Raw genomic sequence first — 26355 nt, 5'->3', positions numbered from 1 at the left:
AGGTCAACGTTCTGTACAGCGATAGGGGCTGGGATATATGGGCTTCGATAAATCTGTAACTGGAAAACTTGTAGATCATGAAGTGGTGGTGTTTATTTTCAGGCAAAACAAAGTATAACGAGGACATGAAGGATAAGGCCTGAATTAAAGAACTGCAGAAAAGCTTTTATGAGGTTCAGTGAGCATTAAAATGGAAGAAGAAATTCAACGGTGAAGTTGGGGAAGATGGAGAGAACCTAATTTCCTCATTTCATCCTGTTTTCCAGTCTCAATCAGTGGTTTCTGAGCTGACTGTTAGTGCTCAGGAATGAGATCTGCGGGTGGTGATGGGCAGTCCTGTGGAAAGGTCAGCTCAGTGCTAAGTGCCAATCAAAAGCAGCAAACCACGTTAGGGGTTGTTATGAAAGGGAAACAGAACAAAACAGAGAACATCATTATGCCCTTATATAAATCCATATTTAGCTCTTGGAGCTTGTTTGCAGTTTTGGTCCATCTCAGAAGCTCAGCAGAGCAGCAGGGATGGTCCAGCGACCTCAAACACTTCTGTACAAGGAACGAGCAAGTTGGTGAAGTCTCCTCAGCCTGACCCAGAGATGATGAGGGGATCAAGGGATGTGACAGAGGTTAAAGAGTCCACCAGTGGCATTGAGATGGTGGATGGGGATTGCTTGTGTGATGTGTCTTCCAGTATAAGGACCAGAGGGCACCAAATTAAACTAGCTGGTGACAGGTTGAAAACAAGCAAAAAGAGGTGTTTCTTTGCATGGTGCATAGCTGGGCTGTGGAAGTTGTTGCTGTAGGAGGTCATGGATGCTAAAAGTGTGCATGAGCCAAAGGGGAGGCAGGACAACTTCACAACTTACAAGTCCTTGAAACCGACTTTAGAGGTAATTCTGGATCATAGGCTGCTGGAAGGGAAAACAGACATTGGGGAAATTTTGCTACATTCTGGCTTGTTCTTATAACCCTCCTGAGACAAAGTTTGGCCAGTGTGAGATAAGACCTGTTGGACGACATGGACATATATCCTGACCCATTCTCATGCTGTAGTGATGCCCTGGGGGACGTGGGGTGGACCTGAGGGTGCTGTGAAAGCAGGACCAAGTCTTAGGAGGAGTGCCTGTATTCAAATATAACAATTTGATATCTGGAAATACTTGTGTACTTCTGTTTTCCCCAAAAGTTTCGCCTTCGTGTTTCCGTTAGCCAGACGAGTGAATTTTGAACTGCTGGAATTTTTGCAGCGCATCATTCCCACCTTCCCAGGTACCTGTGACGCCCCTCAGCCAAAGTGTGGGAACTGAGCTGTGGACACGTGAATTTCCTCAACTGAAAAGTCCCCCATTACGGAGTGGGAAACGTTCTCTCCCCAGAAGGGGACATGAGTCAGAGGTCACTGCTGTACCTGAGATGCCTCAGTTACTTGCTCTGAGCTCCCTGCGTGGTTGCTGGCAGCTCTGTGCGGCCGTGTGGGTGTGGGATGGAGCCTCCCACGTGGTAATTAAAAACCTCTTAACTTCAGAGCCTAAAAAAGTCCCAGGACAACCCAGGGCAGAGCACATCCTGAATAGTGGGTTATGAAAGCAGCCAGCCTGGGTAAACAGCCTCACCTGGTCTGTGGGTGCCAAAGATAACGAGTATAGAATGGTTTGGGGTGGTAAGAACCTTAACAATCATCTAGTCTCACCCCCCCATATTTTGTGTTCATATTTTGTGGATGTGATTTGTTCAGTTTTGTGTTCAGTGGGATTCAGCAAAGCTGCTTTAATTTTTCAGTTTCCGTTTTCAGTTGCTTTGTTGTCCTCTCTCTCTGCTGTCAGTGCTTTATTTTTGTATCATGCTTCACCTGACAATGCATTTTTTTGTTCACAGGAGGGCTTTTAATTGCCATGAAGGACTTCAGCCAGTGCTGCACATTTATGCTCGCCTTCGGGATTTCACGCACTTCTAATGGACTCATAACCATGGGACAGTGATGGCACAGCAGGGTGTGTGCATTTTTCTTGAAGTAGATGACGCAGAAACATTATCTTTGTACTTCCTTGCACAGACCTCCAAGGCATGTGCATCAAAGTCCTTATCGATTTTATTATATTTTTTTTTCCCCTCTCTTTTTCAGATTTTAACAGTGAGAAGATGCTGACGGGCAAAAACGAATCTTGGCTCTCTAATTTCTCCTCCGCTGCCTCCTCCTTTGTGAAAGGAGGTGGCCACTTGGCGGGGATCGGTCTCCAAGAGGTGGTCATCGGGCTGATCCTAACGCTCATTGACTTGATCACGCTCCTGGGAAATACGGTCGTCTTCATCTGCCCGGTGGTGGAGAAGAGGCTGCGCACCGTCACCTACATGTTTATCATGTCCTTGGCCATGGCAGATTTCCTCGTAGCTTGTCTGGTCATGCCCTTTAGGTAAGAGGTGCTCGTAGGGTGAGATGAGAAGGTGGTGTGTCCACGCAATGTTGTTTCTTCTGGCTCCGCAGCCATGGTGCTGGCTTAGTTCACATGCTGTGCTTAGGCTGGGCTTTACAAAGAGCTTAATTGTGGGTCGGTGATTATATGTGCTTCTGTGGTTCAGTTTCACTACTCTTTATAACAGGTCCTGTTATAATGAACGAAGAGAGACTTTCCCAAGGGTATTTTTCCTTTTGGCTATAGAGGGGCCCTGGCTGCTGGTCTGAAGGAGATGTCCAGCTTTTCAGGTGGCTCCACTGCAATGAGTCCTCTCTTCCAGGGCTATCTCTGCATTGGACATGGGGCCAACATGGTTGCTAGATGATTTTACACACTCTGGGTGTTTGGGGAATGCGAGATGTGGATTGCCACCAGTGTGTCAGCATTAAGTGCAATGGCTGTGTTGATCCTGCTTGTGTTTCAGAGACAGAGCAAATCACCAAGTATGTTTTCTCCTAATTTTTCTTAGTCGAGAATGACTATTGAAATAGTGGAGTTAAATTCTGTGCTTTCAATTTTTCCACTTCTTTAACCTTATCTTTTCGTTCCTGGTAGTCGGAGGGAGAAGTGAAAAAGATCTTTACTAGTATAAGAAAATGGATGATTTCATATTACTAAACTTAAAAGGCTACTGTAGAGATGTTATTCTTCATATTCATGGTGAAACACAGAATTTTGATGGTTCCTTCTGGTTCAGACCATGCACAGGTGGAGTTTGTGGGCAAGGCTGGCAACCTTGCAAAATAAAACTTTTGCCTGCATAAAGAGACCAGAAGAACTGCAGTGGGATAACAAATGGGATTTGCTGCACGTGGGGGAATTGTTTTTCCCCTACTTATATTCCTGTTTATATTCCCCTGTTATATTCCTAATGGGCTGCACTGGGCATTGAGAACTGGGGATAGAGGCCGTCTCCACTCTCTCTGTGTAAATGTAAGGATTACGTTTTAGTATAAATAGGGTAATTTAGGCTCCCCCTATATTTAGTGGAGGAGGAGGCGGCACTTCAGAGGCCAGTTCTCCCTGCTTGACATTTATATTTACAGGAGCTTCACTACCTGGCTAAAACATAGTAAAACAAATCCCGAAGCCAGTTTATCTGTAATTTCTGGGTGTCTAGTGCTGTAAAATGGCCGTAGGTTTGTGTAAAGCGTGGGGCTGCGCCCTGTTTAGTGTTCTTGGAGTGATATAAAGAAGCTGAACTCTTCTTAAATTCTGTGCTTAAGTTCTCACAGGGCTGCCCACGCTTTCGAATTTGGCGCTGAAAGGTATTTTCCCAGCAAGCAACTACAAACTGAGTTATGTCAGGTGAAAAAAAGAAAGCAGTTAATGATGCCCTTTAAAAAATGTTACGGCCAATTTCAGTTCTAAGCTCGGTGAATTTTCAAGTTCATGTTCTGAAGGCATCCGTCTGTGTTCACCTGTCTCTCCCCTCCACCTGATGCTACAAATATCTGCTTGGATTGCAGCTTAGTTGATGATGATCCAACCTCTCCTACCCTGTCAAAGTTGGTGGGAATGAGGATGGTGACTTAACCAGGAGATTTCTGTTGCTGACATTGGAGATTTGCTCTGTGTTGGAGATCACAGAATAGTTTGGGTTGGAAGGGACATTCAAATCTCCCCCCAGTGCCACCCCTGCCATGAGCAGGGACATCTTCACTCAGATCGGGTTGCTCAGAGCCCCGTCCAGCCTGGCCTGGGATGTCTCCAGGGATCACAGTATCACAGTATCACAGTATGTTTGGGATTGGAAGGGACCTCAAAAGATCATCTAGTCCAATCCCCCTGCTGGAGCAGGAACGCCTAGGTGAGGTCGCACAGGAAGGTGTCCAGGCGGGCTTTGAATGTCTCCAGAGAAGGAGACTCCACAACCTCCCTGGGTAGCCTGTTCCAGTGCTCTGTTACCCTCACTGAGAAGAAGTTCTTTCTCAAATTTAAGTGGAACCTCTTGTGTTCCAGCTTGATCCCATTGCCCCTTGTCCTATCATTGTTTGCCACTGAGAAGAGCCTGACTCCATCCTCATGGCACTCACCCTTTATATATTTATAAACATTAATAAGGTCACCCCTCAGTCTCCTCTTCTCCAAACTAAAGAGCCCCAGCTCCCTCAGCCTTTCTTCATAAGGGAGATGCTCCACTCCCTTAATCATCTTTGTTGCCCTACGCTGGACCCTCTCCAGCAGTTCCCTGTCCTTCTTGAACTGAGGGGCCCAGAACTGGACACAATATTCCAGATGGGGTCTCACCAGGGCGGAGTAGAGGGGAAGGAGGACCTCTCTCGATCTACTGACCACCCCCCTTGTAATACACCCAAGGATGCCATTGGCCTTCCTGGCCACAAGGGCACAGTGCTGGCTCATGGTCATCCTGCTGTCCACCAGGACCCCCAGGTCCCTTTCCCCTACACTGCTCTCTAATAGGTCATGCCCCAACCTATACTGGAACTTGGGATTGTTCCTGCCCAGATGCAGGACTCTACACTTTCCCTTGTTAAATTCCATCAGATTATCCCCCACCCAACTCTCCAGCCTGTCCAGGTCCCGCTGGATGGCAGCACAGCCTTCTGGCGTGTCAGCCACTCCTCCCAGCTTAGTGTCATCAGCAAACTTGCTGATAGTACACTCAATTCCCTCGTCTAAATCATTAATGAATATATTGAATAATATTGGCCCCAGTACTGACCCCTGAGGCACTCCACTAGATACTGGCCTCCAACTGGACTCCGCACCATTGACCACCACTCTCTGGCTTCTCTCTTTAAGCCAGTTTGCAACCCACCTCACTACTCTATTGTCGAGACCACACCTCCTCAATTTAGCTGTGAGGATGCTGTGAGGGACTGTGTCAAAGGCTTTACTGAAGTCAAGGTAGACCACATCCACCGCTCTGCCATCATCCATCCACCTTGTTACATTCTCATAAAAGGCTATGATGGGGCATCCACCACCTCTTTGGGCAACCTGGGCCAGGCTCTCACCACCCTGTGTCAAAAATCTCTTCCTCATGTCCAGCCTGAATCTCCCCTCTTTTCATTTAAAACCATCACCCCTTGTCCTATCACAACAGGCCCTGCTGAAAAGTCTGTCCCCATCTTTCTTACTGGCCCTTTTTAAATACAGAAAGGCCGCAATAAGGTCTCCCTGACCGCTTGGGCTGCAGTTGGGAATGGTGGAGTGTGCAGGGCCTGGGCTGGGCTGCTCTGCAAAACAACGTGGCTCCCCCTGCCCTGCCTGGAGGGGATGCAGAAATGATCCACGTGCTCCCATTGACAGTAGCACACACTGTTTATTTTCCCAAGAGAAGCTCTGATGTTTCCCACCACGTGGAGGAGGTCACTGCGCTAGAACGCAGCAGACCACTTCAGCCTCGTAGAAAGAGGAAAACACTGTGTCAGGCGCCAAAGATGAGCTAAAGCAGCATTCTTTCTGCTACCTGGCATTTCCCTGGGCTATTTTTCTTTCCATGTTCTTGTTAAGCACAGAAATGAGAGTTTTTCATCCCAAGGGCTCCTCTCCGGGATTGCACAGCGTCACCTGCTCTTCACCACACTCACCGTAAAAAAATGTCTTCTTAGATCTAGTCTAAATCTACCCTTTTTTAGTTTAAAACCATAACCCTTTGTCCTATCAAAGGATGGTAGGGGGCATTACAAGGGGTTAAGGATTTCCATGAAAACCAAAGGCTTTGCTATGCAGCCAGAGAGAAAAAAGCCCACTTCGGAGAGGGATGTCTTATTTAATGAAAAATAATTATGAAGGGAAGCAAAGAGCAGAGCATGACGGATGCTTTGTGCTTCTCCTGAACGCCCCAGCATCACCTGGTGTGAAGCCGTTCCAGCTCTTGGTGGGCCATGTGGTGAGGAACGGGCCCTGGCATCTCCACTGGGGATTGGTTGGCTTTGGGTCCAGATCTGTCCCACCATCTCAGCTTTGTACCTGTGTTGCTCTTTTGAATTGCAGTTTGCTACTCAGCATGCTGGCACATGCCAAAGAAGAAAATAAATGACGTTAGGAGCCAGTTTGGCTCAGAAAAAAGAGGTTTTGTGGTAGGAAGGAAAAACAAGGTTGTCGCCTGGTGCTTTAATTTTGTAAGATTTGTATTGTGTTCCAGGTTTAGCTTGTTTGCCAGAGCAGTTCAGCTGGGCTTAGCTTGTCCCCTGGGTACTCCAGCCAGCCCCGCCATTTCCAGGCTTAATATTTCCAGGCTGAATATTTCCAACTCCTATTTTCTTTTGCAAGCAGAGGTGACCTCACTTCTGCTCATACTGTGTTCCTTTCATGAGTCCTTTTTAAGCTGCACCATTCCCAGGCTGTAAAGACTTTTTGCATCAGAGACGTGGGAACTGGTATCCACTACCCTGTGCTGTGAGAACATCTGCTGGGCGAGGTGCATCCCGCCAGATGTGTGCTGATGAGAGCCAGGTACCTGCTCAGCTGGGGTCTGTCTGCAGGGGTGTCCCTGGCAGCAGCGTCGTCTGGAAGGGCATGGTGCTCACACCACAGGCTTTGCAGCATCTCTGGAGACAAGGAAGATTCTTGAGGAGTGGCACCAAGACACCCAAGCCCATTGCTGGACCCACGCTTCAACTTCCGTGTGTCTCAATTTCCTATCCAGAAAAAGAGACACAAAACCTTCTGATATGTGCACAGGGGGACCCTCCATAGGGAGGCCACCCTGGTGTAGGGGCAGATTCTGTTGTAGATTGACATTTGCTTGAGTTTTTTGCATAGCATCCTGCAACAGAGCTGGTGAGGGGTCTGGAGCACAAGTATGATGAGGAGTAGCTGAGGGATATGGGACTGTTGAGCTTGGAGAACAGGAGGCTGAGGGGAGACCCTATCGCTCTCTACAACTGCCTGAAAGGAGGTTGGAGCATGGAGGGTGTTGGTCTCTTCTCCCAAGTAACAAGTGATAGTACGAGAGGAAATGGCCTCAAGTTGCACCAGGGGAGGTTTAAATTGGATATTAGGACAATTTCTTCCCAGAAAGGTTTGTGGAGCGTTGGAACAGGCTGCCCAGGGCAGTGGTGGAGTCACCATCCCTGGAGGGGCTTAAAAGACACAGAGATGAAGTTCTTAGGGACATGGTTTAGTGCCAGTGTTGGGTTAACAGTTGGACTTGATGATCTTGAGGGTCTCTTAAAACGATTCCATGAAAATAAGCTCATAGAAAATAAAAAGCAAGTCAAACTTCTGCCCAAAAAATCAAATTAAATTATATGATTCTGTAATAAAACACTGCCAAGGGCCAGAGCCCTTCAGCAGCGATATACCCACCTCCAGTGGTTGTCATGCTCTAAAAAGCCCTTCAGATGTCATTGTAATGAGCTGTCGCTAATTAGATGCAGAGCAGGGGTTGGTTTGCAGCCCCTGTGACGTGGAGCTGACTCGTGCTGCCCTGGCAGAGCCCACCTGGCGCAGCAGCCCCGCTCGCACTGTGTTTGACCAGCAAACTGTGAAGTTACAGGATAATTAAAGCTTCGCAGGACTAGGTAGTTATTCAGCCTTTCACATCGAATTCACACGCAATGGTTATTTCGGCGGCACCCCGAGAGCAGCAGAAAGCTGGTGAAACAAAGGGGAAGCAAATGGCATCTAACTGAATGCTATAGAAACACGCATCAGCCTTCCTACAGCTGCCATATGTTCCTTCCTTCGCTGCTTCCTTCTTACAGGCCCCTCTTGACTTTGTTAGGAAAGATTTTGGCATTATGTCTGCCTTTTGCTGCTGTGTTTACCTTGCTGAGGCGTTTATGGGCTACATAATGTACAAACTGCGTAGGCCTCCTCCTAGGATTTTCTTGTAACCCAGGCGTTGAAGTCCTTCAGTTTTGAAGCATGAGATCGGATGAAAAGTGAGTTTCTTGGAGGAGGGAGCATTCTCCATGCCCCAGGAATTGGGCATAAATCATAAAACCTCATGCTTCATAGGGCACTTGAAAAATTGTGGTAAACAAACCATGCAGATGTAAATTAGGGGAGGTCAGGGCACAAAGCACGTCTCTGGAGGCATTCCCTATAACACAGTGCAGGCGAGAAGTGCAGGTTTGGTCTTCTTCAGCCATGTCCCACCTGTGGGTTATTACCTTGGGTTGCACTTGGAGGTTGAATCCCTGCTGTCCAACTGAGCCTCCCTATTCTGCACATCTTGGCCACCTCCATGTTAAAATATGTTACCTGAGTGGAATCTTGAAGAAACTTCGAGAAGTTTCTTCTCAAATTTAACTGGAACACAAAAGGTTCCACTTAAATTTGAGAAGAAACTTCTTCTCAGTGAGGGTGGCAGAGCCTGGCCCAGGCTGCCCAGGGAGGTTGTGGAGTCTCCTTCTCTGCAGACATTCAGACCCGCCTGGACACCTTCCTGTGGAACCTCAGCTGGGTGTTCCTGCTCCGGCAGGGGAATTGCACTGGATGAGCTTTCCAGGTCCTTTCCAATCCATAACATTCTGTGATTCTGTGAGATTAGTCCTTCCAGCTTTGTTTTTCTCCCCGTTTTCTCTGGCAGTATCATTTATGAGGTGACAGGGATGTGGTTGTTCGGGAAGCTGTTCTGCAAAGTCTGGATCTCCTTCGACGTCATGTTCTGCACCGCGTCCATCGTCACGTTGTGCTTCATTAGCCTGGACAGATACTGCTCCGTGGTGACCCCGTACCACTACTCCAGAAGGATGTCCCGTGGCAGGTGAGTGGAATCGTTCCTCACTTTGGGTCCCTCCACATTGTCACTTGGGCCATGGCCTGTATTGACTTGGGACCAGATGAGCTATTGGAAGGTGCTCCCCAAAAGCAGAGTGATGTGGGAAAAGGATTTTTGCACCATTTAAAACCCTGCAGATTTTTTTTTTTTTTAATCCTGCTGTTGTTTTAAATATTAACAAAAATCCTCTGTAAAATCTTTCCTCCCCACTTTTTCAGGCAGCGCAGTGCATCCCTTACACTGACCCAAATTCTGAAAACCACAGACCCCATCACCCAGTTGTTAGAGATGTTTACCTATGGACTTGTTCCACCACAGCTTTTTTGTTGCTTGGACACTTGTCCAAGTGCTATGGGACTGCAGAGCAGTGCTGTCCCACTGGGGTTACCCTGGGGATTGAATCGTACTGGGTGTTCTCAAGTCAAAATAACTCGGATCCTCTCCCCGTCTCTATTGCAGATGCATCGTGATGACCTGCATGGTTTGGGTTTACTCCTCCCTCATTTCCTTCCTTCCTGTCATGCAAGGCTGGAACGAGATCCCCGGGGTGGACTTCGATGCAGGCAGAGAATGCATCTTTGTCACCAACTGGATTTTTGCCATCGTGGCTTCTGCTCTGGCGTTTTTTGTGCCCTTCATGGTCATGTGCAGCATGTATTTCTTCATCTACCGTGCTTCGCGGCTGAAAGCCACTCGTATCGTGTCTCAGACCCTGGAGATTCACTACCACCCCAACAGCAAGCGGCAGAACCATCTCCAGCTGGAGAACAAGGCCACGTGGACCATCAGCATCATCATTTCGGTCTTTGTGCTGTGCTGGCTGCCGTACTTTGTCCTGAACGTCTGGCTCGCTGCCAGAGGTACCCACTCCACCAGCACCGTCTTGGTTGACGCCTTCAAGATCATCACCTGGTTAGGGTATTGCAACTCCACCATCAATCCAATGCTCTACGCTTTCCTGAACCGGGACTTCCAACGGGCCCTGAAGAAGCTGCTTGTTTGCAGGCACAGGTCTCAGGTGGACATTGGAGAAGACATGGTTTCCATAGCCACGTTTTCCAAGACTGCCCCAGACCTAGAATACAGCGTTGCGGTGCCGGTGCCCAATGGTGCCCTGAAGGGCAAACCCAAGTAAGAGGGATGCAGAATCAGTGGCTGGAGGTGGTGGTAGAGAAAGTGCCAGAGCACATCCCCATGGAAAAATAACGGGTAGGAAAATAGGGGAAGGAGGGCCTGGAACTGTTACAGCTCAGGGCATAGGACAATGATACATTTCTTCATCTTCCACAGTTTTACAGAAGAGGAACTTTGATATTTTAGGGGTAATTTGTTATAACTAATGGAGCTAATTCCTTCCTGGGTAATTATTTTTTAATGAGCACTTCCTAAGACAAATTTAATCAGTATGATAATGTGAACTCCTCTTTTTGTACAACCTGGTGATCTACAAGTTAAATTGAGACAGTATTTCTTTCTTATCAAGCCACTGTAGTTCTCATTTTGCACCTTACATTACAAATCTGACCAGCTTTAATAAGTCCATGTGTGTCAGTCTGTGTACGGGAGCTGGCAAGAGGGATGTGGTCAAAGAGCAGAGGTTACTTCTTCAGAAGGCAGCACATGGTCCAGCACAGCCTGGGCTCTTGCTCAGGGTTCAACTCACTCGCTCCTGAAATACTGAGGGGTTCGGAGAGATTAAAACTACAGGATGAGTTCACCAGCAGACAGGAACGGGCAGGAGAAATGCTCCATGTGCATAGACAGTGTGGCTCTTGTTTGCGAGATCTAAAATAATTGCTTCAGTGGCTTTCTGTGAGTTTTCTTATTGATTCTGGAAGGGAATATTCTATGTGTCAGACCCCAGGAGGTGAGCCAGACTTGCTGAAACGTTTCTCTGTAACACCAAGAGCACCGAATGCCTGGGGAGATACAGGTGACCAACACCAGCCAAACAGTGGATGTGAAGGGGAATTATTATGTGTGTGCCTCACACTTACGATGTCCACACCGTGATGCTGCGAGCGTAGCTATGGAGTCCTGCTGCATCACAGAACCATAAAAACCATGATGGTAAGTGGGAATGGTCATTTTTGCTACTTCCAAGCGCTTGCCTGGACTTCAAACAGCACCGGCTCCCCGCAGAAGGGACATGAAGGATTATCCTGAAAAGGCAGGATTGCTCCCAAACATCTCTGCAGCATCGTAATGGTGAGTAAAAGCAGGAGCTGAGCCCCCAGGACCACAGCATTTCTGTAGCACTGTCACATGAGCGCTGGTGGCCTGACAAGAGCTGTTGCTTCTCCCACCACGATTCTGGTGGGATCTTATGCTGCTTTACAGGGGACAATCACTGCACTCAGAGCCTGATCCTCTGGGGATGTGAAACACTTTAAGGATGGTTTTTAAAATGGCTTTTTCTGAGTGCTCGATCACCCACCTGGGACAGGCAAGGCTTCCACAGCTTGGGAGGCGGCACAAACCCAGCAGAAAGATACTCAGGCTCACATGTAGCGTTAAAATGACTGGAGTGAGGCACATGGAGAGGTGAAGAACGTCACTTTGTTAATACAAAAGGAGGGTTTAGTGAAAGGCCAGAGTCCTTTTGCTCTTCCAGCTCAAAGACTGCAGAGAACTCTCTACAGATGTGTAACAAAAAGCAAGAAGCTACTACCTGGAGCGGCTCAGCTACTGACGACACTGGTACAAGGGTCAGAAGTTTTCTCTCGAGAGCCTGGTAGAAGAAACAGCCCTGACCTGGGGCTGCAGCACTGGGAGTCCTGTCAAATGAGTCCTCGTGGCGTGGGCTGGGTCTCCCAGCTCCTACGACTCCGATAACATGGAAGAGGTAAGGAGAATAATTACACAATCCTGCCTTTATTCCGGGGGAAGCAGCTCAGTCCAGTGGGCACAAAGGTGGATGGGGCAGGATTCTTGTTCGTGATACCCCGCAGTTCATTCTGATAAAACAGGGCAAAGAACTGTGTTTCAGCCTCTGCAAAAAAGTTGTCAGGAAGGTACGTACCGATTTCTATGGCCACAGGAAGACGTGAGACAGTCTGATAGTTGATTTCTACATGTTGATAAACTGAAAGCAAATAAACTTCTCTGTGAGCCATCAGGTGTTCTGCCACCAGGGCCATTGTGTGAAGATCTTGCAGACAAGGGGGAAAGCTGCAGTGTTGTTTGGTTTTGTTTCGTACAAAGCTGAGAAAAGCCTGTCTGTGTCACTCTACCTTCCAGAATATGAGCATTAGACCAAAGGCTTTTGGTTTTTCAGGCACAGTTGACCACGGTTTTGAGAGTTGACTGAAGTACATAGAACCACAGAACAGTTTGGTTTGGAAGGGACCTTCACAGCTCATCCAGTGCCACCCCTGCCATGAGCAGGGACATCTTCACCAGCTCAGGTTGCTCAGAGCCCCGTCCAGCCTGGCCTGGGATGTCTCCAGGGATGGTTCATCCACCACCTCTCTGGCCAACCTGGGCCAGGCTCTCACCACCCTCAGGGACAAAAATTTCTTCCTCATGTCCAGCCTGAATCTCCCCTCTTTTAGTTTAAAACCATCACCCCTTGTCCTTCTGCAACAGGCCCTGCTGAAAAGTCTGTCCCCATCTTTCTTATCAGCCCCTTTTAAGCACTGAAATGGTGCAATAAGGTCTCCTGGGAGCCTTCTCTTCTCCAGGCTGGACACCCAACTCTCTGAGCCTGTCCTCCCAGTGGAGCTGTTTCATACATCCAGGAGAAGGACAGGGATGGAACAGGGAAATATAGTGTAATTAAACCTGACTTAAGAAGGAAAACAACAGGGTAGGTGCTTCTGGGCAGCCTGGTTCTGTTTCATGGCACAGGTAAGTGTCCTCTTCTCTCACTGGTGGGGCAGAGCAAGTGGAACTGCGAGAGGCAGGGAAAGGAGCACTGAGCTGAGAGGAAAACCTTTGCTATGAGGGAAAAGAATCCTGTGGTCAAACCATGGAGCAAAAAGGAGCAAAGCCAGGGCCCGCACGCTCCAGCAGCCAGGGCAGAGAGAAGCAAAAACTGAGGCAGAGCTGAGCCTGTCCAGGTGTTTTTGTAGCTGGGGATGCGCCACACAGGGTGGGGTTTGTACATGCCTTTGAGAGCAAGTGTAGCATCCCAGAATACACACACACAGCCCTGGTGTGAACGTGTATGCCGTTTTTGGTACTGAAAAGCTGCAGGGCCCTTGGAACAGGCAACTAACATCTAGCACAGATAACAGCAACTTACAAATACCTTACTCTTAATTCCTTGCACTCCACCTGTTATCACTGAACTGGCAGGGAAGCCAGAGAGGCTTCAAATGTGGCCACAGAAGTGTGTGTTGAGAGCTGACGCTTGGAAAATCCAAGGTAAGAGAACATGCTTAACTCTTTTCTGTTTTAACCCAGCTCAGCTTGATGAAGGTCTGCTTTTGACCAAATAATTCACTGCAGCATCCAGGCCTCAACTGGCTGAGCCAGTATCTAGGAGAATTATCAAACAGCACAAGGAAGACAACCTTTGTAATCCACTTCTGCCTTATAAAGCTGCAGAGTGTCACCTGGTTTAACTGCTCATCATAGTGTCACATCTCAGTCCAGATGGATTTGAATCCAGCATCTGTTTAAGAAACTGATTTCAGAGGCTACAACTTTAAAAATATAAGCCTTGTAAACAAGAAAATGCTTTAAGGAAAAGCAGTTCTGATAGTGTAAGAATTATCCCTTCAAGGCTTCCCTCTTTGTTAACAGTTGGGAGATTGCCTCCATAATCTGCTCAGTTCCCTTCTGTTTTCAGGGTATATCTCACTTCCAAGCAGCATGTTCATCTTTACATCACCACGTACACTGGGGCAAGTATGTGAGGGGGAAGCAAAGCAAGTGACAGAACTGCAGTACCTGTCCTGTTCAATTTTGCCACCCGGTACAGGTTTTGAACAGAAACAACTGCTATTTGGGTTTTTTTTTTTAATAAATAAAAAAAGTTTATTAAATCATTTAGACTTGAAAGAAGTCACAATAATTAATGCACTCAACAATTATAGCAAGTGCACTCTGTACACCACCAACCCAAATGGATTGATTCTGTATTTTATAAATAAAAAACAACGTATTTACAATGAGAAATAAAAGCATGGCATTAGGCAGTTAAATTAGCAGATTACACAAATGCCTACCAGTTGATTTTTCAAAAAGTACAAATCTACAAGATTACATACGACACGTATGACTTCATTAGGCTTAAATGTTCAGAATCACAACATTTTCGTACATAATTTTTACTATGGCTCTTCCAAACGCTGCCTATAAAACTCCCCTTTTTATGGCAAAAAGCTCCTTTTCCTTCTCTAAAGGTTTATTTGTATAAAATGCATTTCCTAAGATCTACTATAGTGCAGAAGTATGAAATGATTTCCTCTAATGCCTGGCTATGGAGAGTGACAGTATGTACAACTGTGGTACTTTTTTGCTTTAAAAATAGTGCATATTCTCTGTTTACCCACCAGGGACAAAAATGGAAGTCATCATTCATTTCAAAACCATCTTCATTTCACCAAAGAGCAAGTGATCCGGATGGATACTTGCTAGGTTTAGAGACTGTAAGTTGCTCTATAAAAATACAGTATTTTAATTCTATTTACACGTTACAGATCTCTCACTTACCCAGCAAGCTGACATTTACAAGCTTCAACAAAAACCTCAACAAACCCCCCAAAAAAGGCTAATGGAGCACAACGGTGGTAAGCACAGTAGCTGGATGCATCCTCCTGGGAGAGCTAAGGTAAGAAAAATGGAATGTGACAAGTGTGGTTACTGGCTTTCGTTGGCTGGCAAAGTAAACAAAAATCTGCCCAACGCGTCTTATACGTTAAACATGGCAAAAAAGTTAAAGTAAACTGTTTCCAAGATAGACATTCTGCATCGTAGGATCCTTCTGCTGAACAATCCCTATAAAACCTGCCGAGTGGAAGAAGTGATCCTGAGGATAATTATTTGCTTGGTTGTCTCGAGTGCTTGTTTCCTGATAAACTCATTGTCCGTGACCTCTGCCTAAGCACTGGTTTTGGTGGGAGTTCCAAGTCTTCAAATACAGGATTTTCTATGATTGCTGCAGCCTCTGGCCTTTCAGTGGGACTCGGAGAGAGCATGTCCTTCACCATGGTGTACTGAAAGAAAACAGGACGTGCTACATGAACCAAACCATAAATTCTTCCTTATTTCATGTTCTGACTTCAATTGGGCTGTATGAACAAATGGAAAACGTCCCCCCAGTTGCTTTCTGAGTAATTTGGGTATTAGTGCTTTGGCACAGTAGTGGGAAGTGCATTAAACATTTGAAAATGAACATCTGAAAGCGCATCCTGTAAACTGTCTTTACTGACAAGGATTGCAGTCAATTTGGAAAATCAAATCTGACCCAAGATTCAATAGAATTATAGAACTTTTACATTAATTTGCAATCAAAAGAATTTAAAATCATATGAAATATCATTTATGAGTAATTTTTAACTTCATGTTTAAGCCACGCTGTAATTTTTCACAGTGAATTACAGGTTTTCCTTTAAATACACAGTGGTTTGAATATTTGTCTCAAATTTAATCAGAATTAATGTCCTGTTCCAGCTGAGCACAGCACATCACATTCCCCAGGCAGCCTGCAGTAAAGCGAGAAAGCCTGGGCTTAGCTATTGAAACTACCATAAAAACCTGAAAGCATCTCAGCTTTTTTACTGGTGAGGTTTTGTACATCACCTTCTCTTTATCTGCAATCGTGTCACTTTAAAGATGGGATAAAAACCCAGCACAATTTGCTCACGTGGCTCCTCCCATGTGAGAGATGCAGTTCCTGGAGTGAGATCCTACCTGTATCTCCCCTTTACTCATCCACAACTCTGCACTTTGTGAATAGGGACTTGTAGCAAGAAATCATGGTAAGATACACATGAGATGAACGAAAAAGGGAGCTGGAACTAAACTGTGGCAAAACTATCATCATCCACATTATTGTAATGTTATAACTTTGCAGTGTAGAAAAGCAAAGGTATAGAGAAATGCATCACAATAACACAATAGCTTTTTTTTTTCCCCTCAATTTTTATCTGCAAAGCAATTGGAAAGCAAATTTAAAAAGCTACAATAATTAAAAAGCTACAATTAATAGTGTCAGATATACTTACCTCATGTGCATATTTCTGAGTGAACAATGGTGGAAACTTCAGATTTCTAACATCACTTAAGGTCTGCAAAAAATATTAAGAAAAACATGTAACTTTTCCAGAATACCATCCTTCAGTAGTATTGCTCTATTACTCTCCAAAATATATGCAAACAAATCAGCCTGATGGAAAACAACTTAGTTGAAAGACCTCCTTTAGCGGTCAAAAATCACAACAGATGTAAATAGGCAAGGTGCTGCTTCCCTGGGTGTGCAGCCTGCACTAGGAATCGTGTTACCGAATTGTGATTCTGATCTCTGCAGTTTTAAATCGGCCAGAGACAAACTCGTGCTTTCTCATTTTGGCTCAATGAAGTCAGTAAATCCACACACCGCCCATAGTCCCCAGGATCATCTACACCAGCATCAAGACACATGAACTGGCTCCGTCTTAATAACATAAGCACTGGTCTCTTTTTGATGCTTATGGACTAACGAGCAGATTTATCAGCAGATTGGGAAGCGATTAATGTGTATTTCTGTGTCCTTGCAGGTACCTGTCTCCTTCAGTACTTCTTCCATAACCAACCCACCAGCTCCATCTAGTGACAATCATCTTCTCCATGTTCAGCCACGCAGTTATTTGCAGCAGCCTATCTTGTCAATTTAAGTTCTATAATTTCCAGCAACCTGCTTTTGCATGGTTTTAGCACATAAAGGCAATATTCAGCACTCTATTTCTTTTAGGAAGGATCTCCTTTTGCAAAAGTTTGAACGCAGAGTATAAGAATTCTAAAGTTAGTATTCAATTCTTTATGACTTCACTGAAAGCATAAACTGACCAGTTAACAGTGATGGGCAATAGTCAAACTCCTGTTCAAGAGAACTGAGTTTTATGACAATAAAATGCTTCAAATAATCATTCTCTTTCTCTACCAATTCAGTCTAGTGATCTGTTTTCAAATACCTAATCTGGAAATAAATTGCACAGCCACAGACCAATGCCAAGCAGCCTGAGACAGGGGAGGTCTCAGCTCCTCCTGTGCGGATTTTTCCAGCCTTTTGTCACAGATTCCTGGAATTTGCTGGGCTACCTGCTCAGGCGGAGCATGTTTTGCTTCAGCAAATAGTGCTAATGCTTGGCTGATGCCTGAAAACCTCAGTGTAACAACTCAAGAATAACTACTAAAGTAGCTAAACTTCACAACTTGGCAATAAAGGGGTAATGGGTTCTTTTTGATTTAATCAGAGTGCAAAGACAGTGAAAATCATGTCAAATTAGGGCACTGCCTTTACCCTTTTATGAGGTGGAACATCAGAATTAGATGCCATTTAAGATTCACTCTGATTACTTGCCTTGCTTCTATACTCATGACAGAACTTAGAAAAGTGAAGCTTGAAGTCACTATTGTAAGAGATCTTGAGAATCCAGGATAGCTCTTCACTGGGTATGTGTCTCCCTAAAAATGATTTTATTTAGGGAAACTGAAACTGGGGTTCAAGTTAAGCACCATTGTTCCTTCTCTAGAGTATTCTCTTTTGTACCAGGAAAAGCCAGAGCATTTTAAGCAAGAGAACATGACACCAGCATAGGTGAAGCATTTTGTCAGGCTGCATTCATGGTGTGGTTCAAGCTGCCTCTTAAACCTCTGCTAAAACCAATCCAGAATTTAAACACCCAAAGCATATTTAAATGATAAATACAGCTTATGATGACTCTTTCTGTCCTGCATAGGTTGCTGGTCACCGTATACAAGACGAAAAACCTTTCTGGCCACAGCCCCTGTTCTCTCTGAACTTGTTCCTGAGCAAGATGAATCTCACATGCATTTTAACAGCGAGGAAGAGTTATTACAGACCATCAAACCTCCCAAATGCCCAGCTGATGCAATGAAAGTCATGAATTACTGGGAAGATTTTGCTTGAAGCTGAGCAAGACACAACTAAAACTTAGTGAAAAATTGTTTTTCCTATGGTAAATGCTTTGGGTGAAAAAGCACTGCAGATGCAAACAAGGGAAGAAATGATAAAGATGCACAGCATGCTTCCAATTCTTGAATGAAAAACAAGTTGGTAGGCTTGAAGTCACAAGCTATATTTGTTGCTTGAGTTCTTGGATAGCCTAGTTCAATAGTTTCTCTTACTTGGCTTGACAACAGAGGAGCTTTGCAAAGAAATTAAGGCCTCAATTCAACTGCACACATTAGGAAGACTGCAATTTATCTTCAGTGATTCGGGGGTCTGTATAAGGCTGATAAAGAAGTTGTGCTCCTAATTGCAAGACTTTTTCAAAACGGAGAAGAGCCTCTTCGCAAGTGTTTCACGAAGCAAACAGCTATTTTAAACAAATGATGAAACTGAGGATAATCCGATACCGTACATACCCTGACCCTCTCCATCTGTGTGCTGAAAGGATAAAGCAGCTCAAAGAGAATCAGTCCCAAAGAAAAGATATCCACTTTGTGCGAATAGGTGTTCCCACAGATCTGAAAATGCAAAATAAGGGTTAGGTAAGTAAGCTACTCAATGTATGTAATTACGTACAATGTGAACAACCCCCTTCCAAGTCAACATATGGAAGGATTAGCCCCATGCAGAGCTGAAAACTCCAGGACAGACACACTGGCACATTTCAAATGAACCTGAGTGAGCACAGTCCTGTTCATCAGCTCCTCTTCGCAGACCCAACTGCAATGTAAAACATTTCCTTTTACTTAAACCTCATGCAAAAATAGTGCATCCTTGCTCAATTAACTTGAATATTACACAGTTATATTTCTACTACATTAAAAGCAAATTAATGCACGCAAGTACACATAATCAACCACTTTTTTGCTATAATAAATATTAATTTTGGAATTCAATTTAGTTCAAAATTCTACTTTGATGAGAAAGAATTTAAGTCCCTTGATTGCAACAATTTATTAGAGTGTCTGATCTTTGAGCTCTTGGGAATTCAGGTGTCTTCCAGGCACCACCAAATGCAGCTTTAGAGCAGAGAGCACAAACCTGTTCTGGGCTCATGTAGAGTTTGGTCCCTACTTGTCCTGTGTGCCTGGCATAGGCTGGCATTGGGGTCAGTACTGATTCCTCCTCTTCATCTTGGTCCATAGCGGTTACCAGTCCAAAATCCCCAACCTTTACGATGTCGTCCATTGTGAAAAATATATTGGAAGGCTAAGAAAAGAGGTGAAACGAAAAAAAAGTGTGTAAGTAAGAAGTCTCTGTGTTTCAGCAGATACGACAGTTTGTTCTAATTCAGATAACGTGCTGTTGAGGCTAAAAACGCTCATTAAACACCAGGTTAGCAGAACCAGCTAAGAATCTTGGCCGCTCAGGGAAAAGGAATTAATTCTGCATTAAACAGTCTCCCTTCCTGAAACTCAGACTGCTCATTTTTTGTCTTCCAGGAGAGGTTTACCAACACTCCACAGGTCTGCTGAGTAACATACGAAGTCAACAGCAGTGGTGAACAGCATAGATAAGTTCTCCAGCTCTCCATCACATGGCAAATTCACACCAGATCCTGGAGTTCTAACTCTTAGCCTTTTTTAATCTAATCTCCAAGTGCTAAACTCGTTTGCAATATTATTAACCAGCACATACCATGTCATCTTAAGTTATAGATACACTGGAAGTCTGGGAACAAGGTCTGCTTTTGGTTACTATTGTGCAATTTAGTTTGTTTTGAATATAAGCTTAAGAACTTTGCAGTTCACAAAAGCAGCAACAGTGATGATCTGGCTTAACCTCCTTTAGCTTGTTTGCCAGGTAGCACCATCCGTGGCTTAACCTACTGATACAGGAGAGTGGAGCTGAGGTGTCCCTTGCTAATGGTAAATATCTCAGGTGGCTTCTCAAGAGACTTGTGGCTGAACAAATAAATAGCACATGCCAAATGAATGATTATTTCTTTGCAACATGACTGCTGCAAATAAAAGCAGGCACAAATTTGGGAAGGACAGACTGATCCTGCAAGGGGGAAGAAGCAGCAGGATTGTGTGTGGGGAAGGGGCTGAGGTTTGGTAAAGAGGCAGGTGGTGCTGGGCAAGCTCCTCTCAGAGCTCCTGGAACCTTTAAGGCTGGTAGGACATGTTTTGTTGACATAAACCCTGGAACAGGAGGAGGCAGACAGATACAGAGCAATATTCTTCCACAAGATCAAAGGACTGCAAAGCCAAACTATTTCAAGTCCATCCAACTTCTCAGTTAAAGACAAACCCACTCTGTGCAAGAGAGAAACTAGACAGGGTTTTTTTTCAAGCTGAGATAAGCACTACAGAAATAGATATAACTTGCTAGTTCCACAGCACCCACATCCTGCCTCTAAAACTGCCCCTGAGCCAGGTTTTATCTCCCGCTATATTTTCCTGTAATAAATGTCACACCGTTCAGACTCACAGTTCATACAGTGCACAAAAGCTCCGACCCTGTAAAACCATTGTGTCTCCAGGCTCTCCCTGAAGCATCAACACAGCATCCACCCTCTGACTGCACACACGCATGGTTAATAAGCTTTTTATCTGAATTATAATGTTCAAGGCACTACTGGGGATTTGTATCCTGTTTTCTTGATCTCCAGTGCCCTCCTCCTCCAACAAACACACAAGTCAACAAGATCCGTCTTGCTTCATGGAGCAAAACTCTTCTTCACAGAATGTTTTATTTCTTGTACTTCTCTGGCTGAAAACAGATTGTCTCTGAATGGGCTGGTGTATCGTTTCTACCAGATACACACGATTTTGGTTTAAACTGGAAAAACACAACCACCTTCTAGTTTAGTTCTGTTGCCACCTGCACCAAGAAATTCCTCTCCAGATTCTTCAGTCAGAGTAAGAATTCCTATTTTTTCACAGGTATGAATAAGCTACTCTCACATCTGGAAGACTACTGTTTAATTCAATTAATGCTGCAAAGTGTATCCAAGACTGTTCTGGCAGTTCTATGAAACTCAATTTCTTTTGAGCTGTCAAGCATGACCGGCAGCTTATCCTGGGAATAACAGTAAATTCACTTGACAGTCAGACTTCTGTTTCTCTACTTCATTTTCTTCAGAAGAATTTGAACTGTGTGACCTATTCACTTGCCTCCCCAAACTCCTGCCGTCTTGTCATTACAGTATCGCTGATTAGCAGGAGCCTAATTAATGCATCTCAGTGAGCACTGTTCATTTAAATATTTAAAAGATCTGCCTGAATCTTTTAATATGCATGCAGACAAATGTAATTTCAGAGGTCAATGAGTTGCTGGTGGTGCCAATAGGAGCAAGAGCTGCCTCCAGCAAAGACAAAACAGCTTTGCAGGTTATTTGCTTATTAGTGCTGGCAAGAAATTAGGGTTGCATGGCCAATCTCTTGGACAAATCACAAAATTAGGTGAGATCTGTTCCAAGGAGCTTCTGAAAAGTATAGAAAAAAATCAAACACACTGGCTCTTGTTTTGACCAAATTAACATATAACAGACAAATAAACTTCCAGGATCTAAGAATAAAATCTATACACGCATGGGAAGTTTTCTGCAACAGAAATTGTTCATTCAGGGAGACCCTTTCCAAGTTGTTTACACCAACTAAACAAAATAAAATGTCTTCTTCAAATTGCTGCCAGTATTGAACTTCTAAAATGTTCCAACAAAATGCTACACAACTACTGATTGAGACTAATACAGTTTGAAGTTAAAGTCTACATAAGCTTTACTGAACAGTGATCTCAGCACAGACTGCAGAATCTCAGCTGACAGTATTGTTAAAGCAGGTTATTAATTAACATGCCTAGCAAGACATCAGTATAGAGATTTAATTACTTCTCTGTTCAGTTTCTCAAGGACTACACATTTTTCAGATAACTGGTTCAAGGTAACTGTGTGATGCTGATGGGGAAAGAAAATACTTGGGTGGGCTCGTTTTTTAACTTTGATGTATCCTGTCAGTGTTACTGAATCTGAATCCCCTTTTACTGCCACATCTGAGATGGCTTTTTTTCCCTTTTCTTTCTACTGATACCAAATTATTACCATCTGAGAAGCTACAGCAATGGTTATAATCATTTCAGTATTTACTCCACTGAGGTGGGTATTAATGCAAAGAGAATCAGGAACTGCCTCTCTACTGTTTGGCAAAAGCAATCCCTTTCTCAGAGCTTATTGTAAAACTAACTTCAGCATGGCTCTTTAATTAAATTCTGGTATTTGGTAGCACATTGTAGTGCTAAATGTTCCAGGAAGATTAGGCACTAAGGTAGGATCATAGGCAAAATAAAAGACAATGTACAAAAAGTTACTCCTGACTTCAGTTACATTAAATGCCAGAGGTTTAAACCACCTTTCCCAGTCTTAACTGGCTGTTGTCAGACATTAAAAAGATGATGAATCCTTCAGAAGGGTGCATTGACTCAGAATTCAACTCCAGGACAGTTTACATTTCAGTCGCGGAGCAGCAATACTTAATTTTTATTTCCTTTAACCAGGAGTAACACTGCTGCTCTTATACAGTGTTGCTATAGAAAGAAGGAAAATATCAGAATCACGGAATAATTTTGGTTGGAAAAGACCCTTAAGATCATCAATCCAACTGTAAACCTAATGCTGCCAATTACCTGCTTCACTTGAAACAGTACAACAAGCTCCAAATTAGTTTTCTTTGCCACACAGCTCAGCAATGAACGATGCTGTATAAAGAACCTTAATTAAAAATGCCATCAAGCAAATGCAGCTGATCTGTGTCAGGTACAACAAGTCTTGCTGTACAAAAGACTTTAATTGCAATAGTGAATGATGAATGTTGATTTCCTGGAGCGCTGCACCACCAGATTATTGTACAGACGTTAACTCGGGTTTTTAACACCCATGCTGAGGTCACTGATAACAGTCAATAATTTTAGCAGGATTTGTCTCACATGCCGTGTTACTCCCACATAGGAAAAAATTTACCCATATCCACACACTCATGATCTGTCAGTTTAAAACAGAACTTCACACTGAGCTGAACAGCCTGGCGCTATTATGAGCAGTCAAAGGGCAACAAAGATGATTAAGAGAGTGGAGCATCTCCCGTGTGAGGAAAGGCTGAAGGAGCTGGGTCTCTTTAGCTTGGAGAAGAGGAGACTGAGGGGTGATCTCATTAATGTTTACAGGTACGTAAAGGGTGAGTAATCATGAGGATGGAGCCAGGCTCTTCTCGGTGACAACCAATGATAGGACAAGGGGCAGTGGGCTCAAACTGGAACACAAAAGGTTTAACTTAAATTTGAGAAGAAACTTCTTCTCAGTGAGGGTGCCAGAGCCTGGCCCAGGCTGCCCAGGGAGGTTGTGGAGTCTCCTACTCTGCAGACATTCAAACCCGCCTGGACACCTTCCTGTGGAACCTCATGTGGGTGTTCCTGCTTCAGCTGGGGGATTGGACTGGATGAGCTTTCGAGGTCCCTTCCAATCCCTGACATTCTGTGATTCTGTGAAATTTGGAATTGCTAGTTTAAGTTTCTCATGCAGTGGAGGGACAGCTGCCCTGTGATGCCATTTGAGTCAGTCCATGTGTTTCAGGAATTTCACAGCACCAGAGACTTCTGTATGATACTCTGGGCACAGATAATTCAAGTTACAGTAGCTCCAAAGAGAATCTCATAGTACTAAACCAGAAAACATTTGGCTATAGGACACGGCCAGTGAGATACCTAGTACAACCAGAATTTGCAAAGTTCAGGCATTCAGTGATGATCATGCCAATAAATTAATAAAAAAGCAAAATCTCAACACATTTGCTACAGTAAGCTACGAATACAAACCTTGAGATCCCTGTGCATTAATCCTTTGCTATGCAGAAAGTCAACCGCTTCAGCTATCTGCAGAAATATCTGCAGACACTCTGTCCTTTCCCTCTCTTCTATCATGCATCTTCTGCTCATCCAGTCTTTGAGGTTCTCTTTCCGGCAGAGCTGCATCTGGATATAAAGATACACCTTTGGAGAGGTGGGCTTGACTTTTTCTGTCATATTTTTAGAAAGGTCCAGGCTTAAACTTGTTGGTCTTGGTGGAGAAACAGAGAGAGGGCTTCCTGAAGCAGATGTCTTGTTATCAGATTCCTTTGTAATTTTTGCCTCATCCTCAGAAAGACTTTCATCATGTGAAACATCAATTTTATCTTCCTTACTAGAAGCATTTCCACAACCAGAATCCTCAAAGACAATAGAAGAGGAGGTCCCTTCCCTCAGGTGTATGACAGGAACAGCTGAAGAACAAATTTCCAAGGAGTGACTCAGCTCATTTTTGTTGACAGCACTGTCTTCTCCATCACAGCCCGTAAGGACACTGTCCTGAAGGTTTAATAGTGGATCTTGTGACTGCTGTAAGTCCCTGTTGTCCATGGTAGAAAATTCCAGAGGAGAAAACTGGCTTCCAGATGAATCGGACTGACCACAAGGTATTCCCACAGACCGTACCCTCTCTGATGAAGTGGCAATAACTTCAATGTGCTCCTTTGTGGAAAAGGGCTCCGTTCTGATCTTAAACGATGGAACGTCCATCGGACTGGGAGAACTGAGCGGCCAATCAGTGCTAGAAAAACAAAACGGAGAGATCAGTATTACAGAACTTCATTCCACTAGAAGTGCATTTTCAGAAGCCCAGGTTTCAGCAAGTGTTACCTCTGAGAACTGTGTCATACCATAACGACAAATAACTACCCAAGCATGGAAATCGTTAATAACCAGGATTTAGCATCCCTTTTTCTTAGCCAGGATAATATTTTCTCATTGAGACAAGAGCGTTGATAAAGGAAAACTCAGCAAGCTCTACTGCCTGGATTCCCAATGTGCAATCAGGCTAATCTTCAGCTTGAAAAACATCAGTCCTTTACAACATGCATTGCAATGACTATTTAAAGCACCTTGGAAGAATTACAGCTGTGAAATGTTAATTTGGTGCCTGAAATGTAAAGGTCACTGTATTCTAAAAATTGTTAGGCATATTAAAATGTTATTATGAGACCGCTAAATAGTCTTGTATTAGGCTTCATTCATTAAATGCTAACATACACCCACTTTTTCCTTTAACATCCTCTAGCTCCTTTATCTAAATTTTCCATTTTTAACTGACTTTGACCACGCTTTATAAATCACCACTCTGATTATCCCTCACAGATTTATGCTGAAATAAATTAATCAAACCATGGGACTACTGAATCAGATCCATCTAAATCAAAACAAAAAAAGGAAAGCAGTGGAAAGGAACAGAAAAGACAGAGATGCCAAAATTTAAAATTGAATCACAGCAGCAATGCTCAAACTTCCAACCACTGAAAGATTCAATTACAGAAGTTAAATTAATAACTACAAGACATTTCCTAAGCCAAAAGAAGGACCTTAACACAATAGAGGACCCAAAAATCCATGTGATATGTGATATATTTGTACATTGTTCAACTGAAAAGTTGACAGACTAAGTTAATAACCATCTCTTTCCTACTGTCTCTCCATCTCCCTGGATCATCTACCAGTTCTCCAGTTCTGTTGATGTACAACCCCAAAGTCAATTGTTAAGTTACCTTTCATCTTTCAGCCACTGTTCATCCATCTTTTCCTGCCATCTCTCGGGTGGAGCTTCCAGCCATGCGTTGAAATACCGAACGATACCTGGATGCTCAAGTTTAGCTAACGCCTTGACTTCCCGCATCACCTTTTCACGAGCCAGCTCCCTAGGGTTTGGGGTGAGGAGAAGAAAAACAGGGACACGGTCACATAGAGCAACAGCATAGCACAGAAAATTCTGCAAAGGAATTTAATCAAAGATAGCCCAGTAGTATTGGTCTTCACACCAAAAGACAGATATATCTTAAATCCCCCAGAGTAACTCCTTTAGATTAGAAGTGCAGGGGCTCAGTATGTGCTCATAGCAGCTAAGTATTTTTCAAATAATTACGGGCAGCAAAACTGAGAAGAAAAGGTTCATCTTGCTCTCAACTGCTTGCAAGGATAGAAAACAAGACCACTAAACAGCAATAATCTACAGGGATGTAGAAGACACTGACACAAAAGACAGTAATACCTTAGTATTTCTTTTC

At 44.2% G+C, this 26355-nt stretch overlaps 3 protein-coding genes across 5 annotated transcripts in view; 1 reads left to right on the top strand and 2 right to left on the bottom strand.

Annotated features, from left to right (window-relative positions):
• Nucleotides 1-21329, top strand: part of LOC136100789 (histamine H2 receptor-like) — a 42205-nt gene extending 20876 nt beyond the window's left edge. For both annotated transcript variants that reach the window (XM_071808454.1, XM_065836146.2), the window contains 5 exons: nt 1873-1988; nt 2120-2408; nt 8959-9135; nt 9610-18813; nt 19714-21329. In XM_071808454.1, coding sequence (XP_071664555.1) covers nt 1976-1988; nt 2120-2408; nt 8959-9135; nt 9610-10285 — 1155 coding nt within the window. In that variant the 5' untranslated portion in view covers nt 1873-1975 and the 3' untranslated portion in view covers nt 10286-18813; nt 19714-21329. The remainder of the gene's footprint in view (nt 1-1872; nt 1989-2119; nt 2409-8958; nt 9136-9609; nt 18814-19713) is intronic.
• The window catches only part of REEP1 (receptor accessory protein 1), a 499521-nt gene that overhangs the window by 468999 nt on the left and 4167 nt on the right, over nt 1-26355 (bottom strand). The window lies entirely within an intron of this gene.
• Nucleotides 14107-26355, bottom strand: part of EIF2AK3 (eukaryotic translation initiation factor 2 alpha kinase 3) — a 44329-nt gene continuing 32080 nt past the window's right edge. For both annotated transcript variants that reach the window (XM_071808453.1, XM_065837722.2), the window contains exons 12-17: nt 25840-25989; nt 24083-24851; nt 19313-19480; nt 18688-18789; nt 16326-16388; nt 14107-15314 (exon numbers count right to left, since the gene is read on the bottom strand). In XM_071808453.1, the coding sequence (XP_071664554.1) occupies nt 15138-15314; nt 16326-16388; nt 18688-18789; nt 19313-19480; nt 24083-24851; nt 25840-25989 (1429 nt within the window). In that variant the 3' untranslated portion in view covers nt 14107-15137. The remainder of the gene's footprint in view (nt 15315-16325; nt 16389-18687; nt 18790-19312; nt 19481-24082; nt 24852-25839; nt 25990-26355) is intronic.

The sequence above is a fragment of the Patagioenas fasciata genome, chromosome 4 (assembly GCF_037038585.1).
Source record: "Patagioenas fasciata isolate bPatFas1 chromosome 4, bPatFas1.hap1, whole genome shotgun sequence".
In the NCBI taxonomy this organism is placed as follows: Eukaryota; Metazoa; Chordata; class Aves; order Columbiformes; family Columbidae; genus Patagioenas; species Patagioenas fasciata.
Note: the sequence above shows the minus strand (reverse complement) of the source record. Positions and strands in the feature narration are given on the sequence as shown.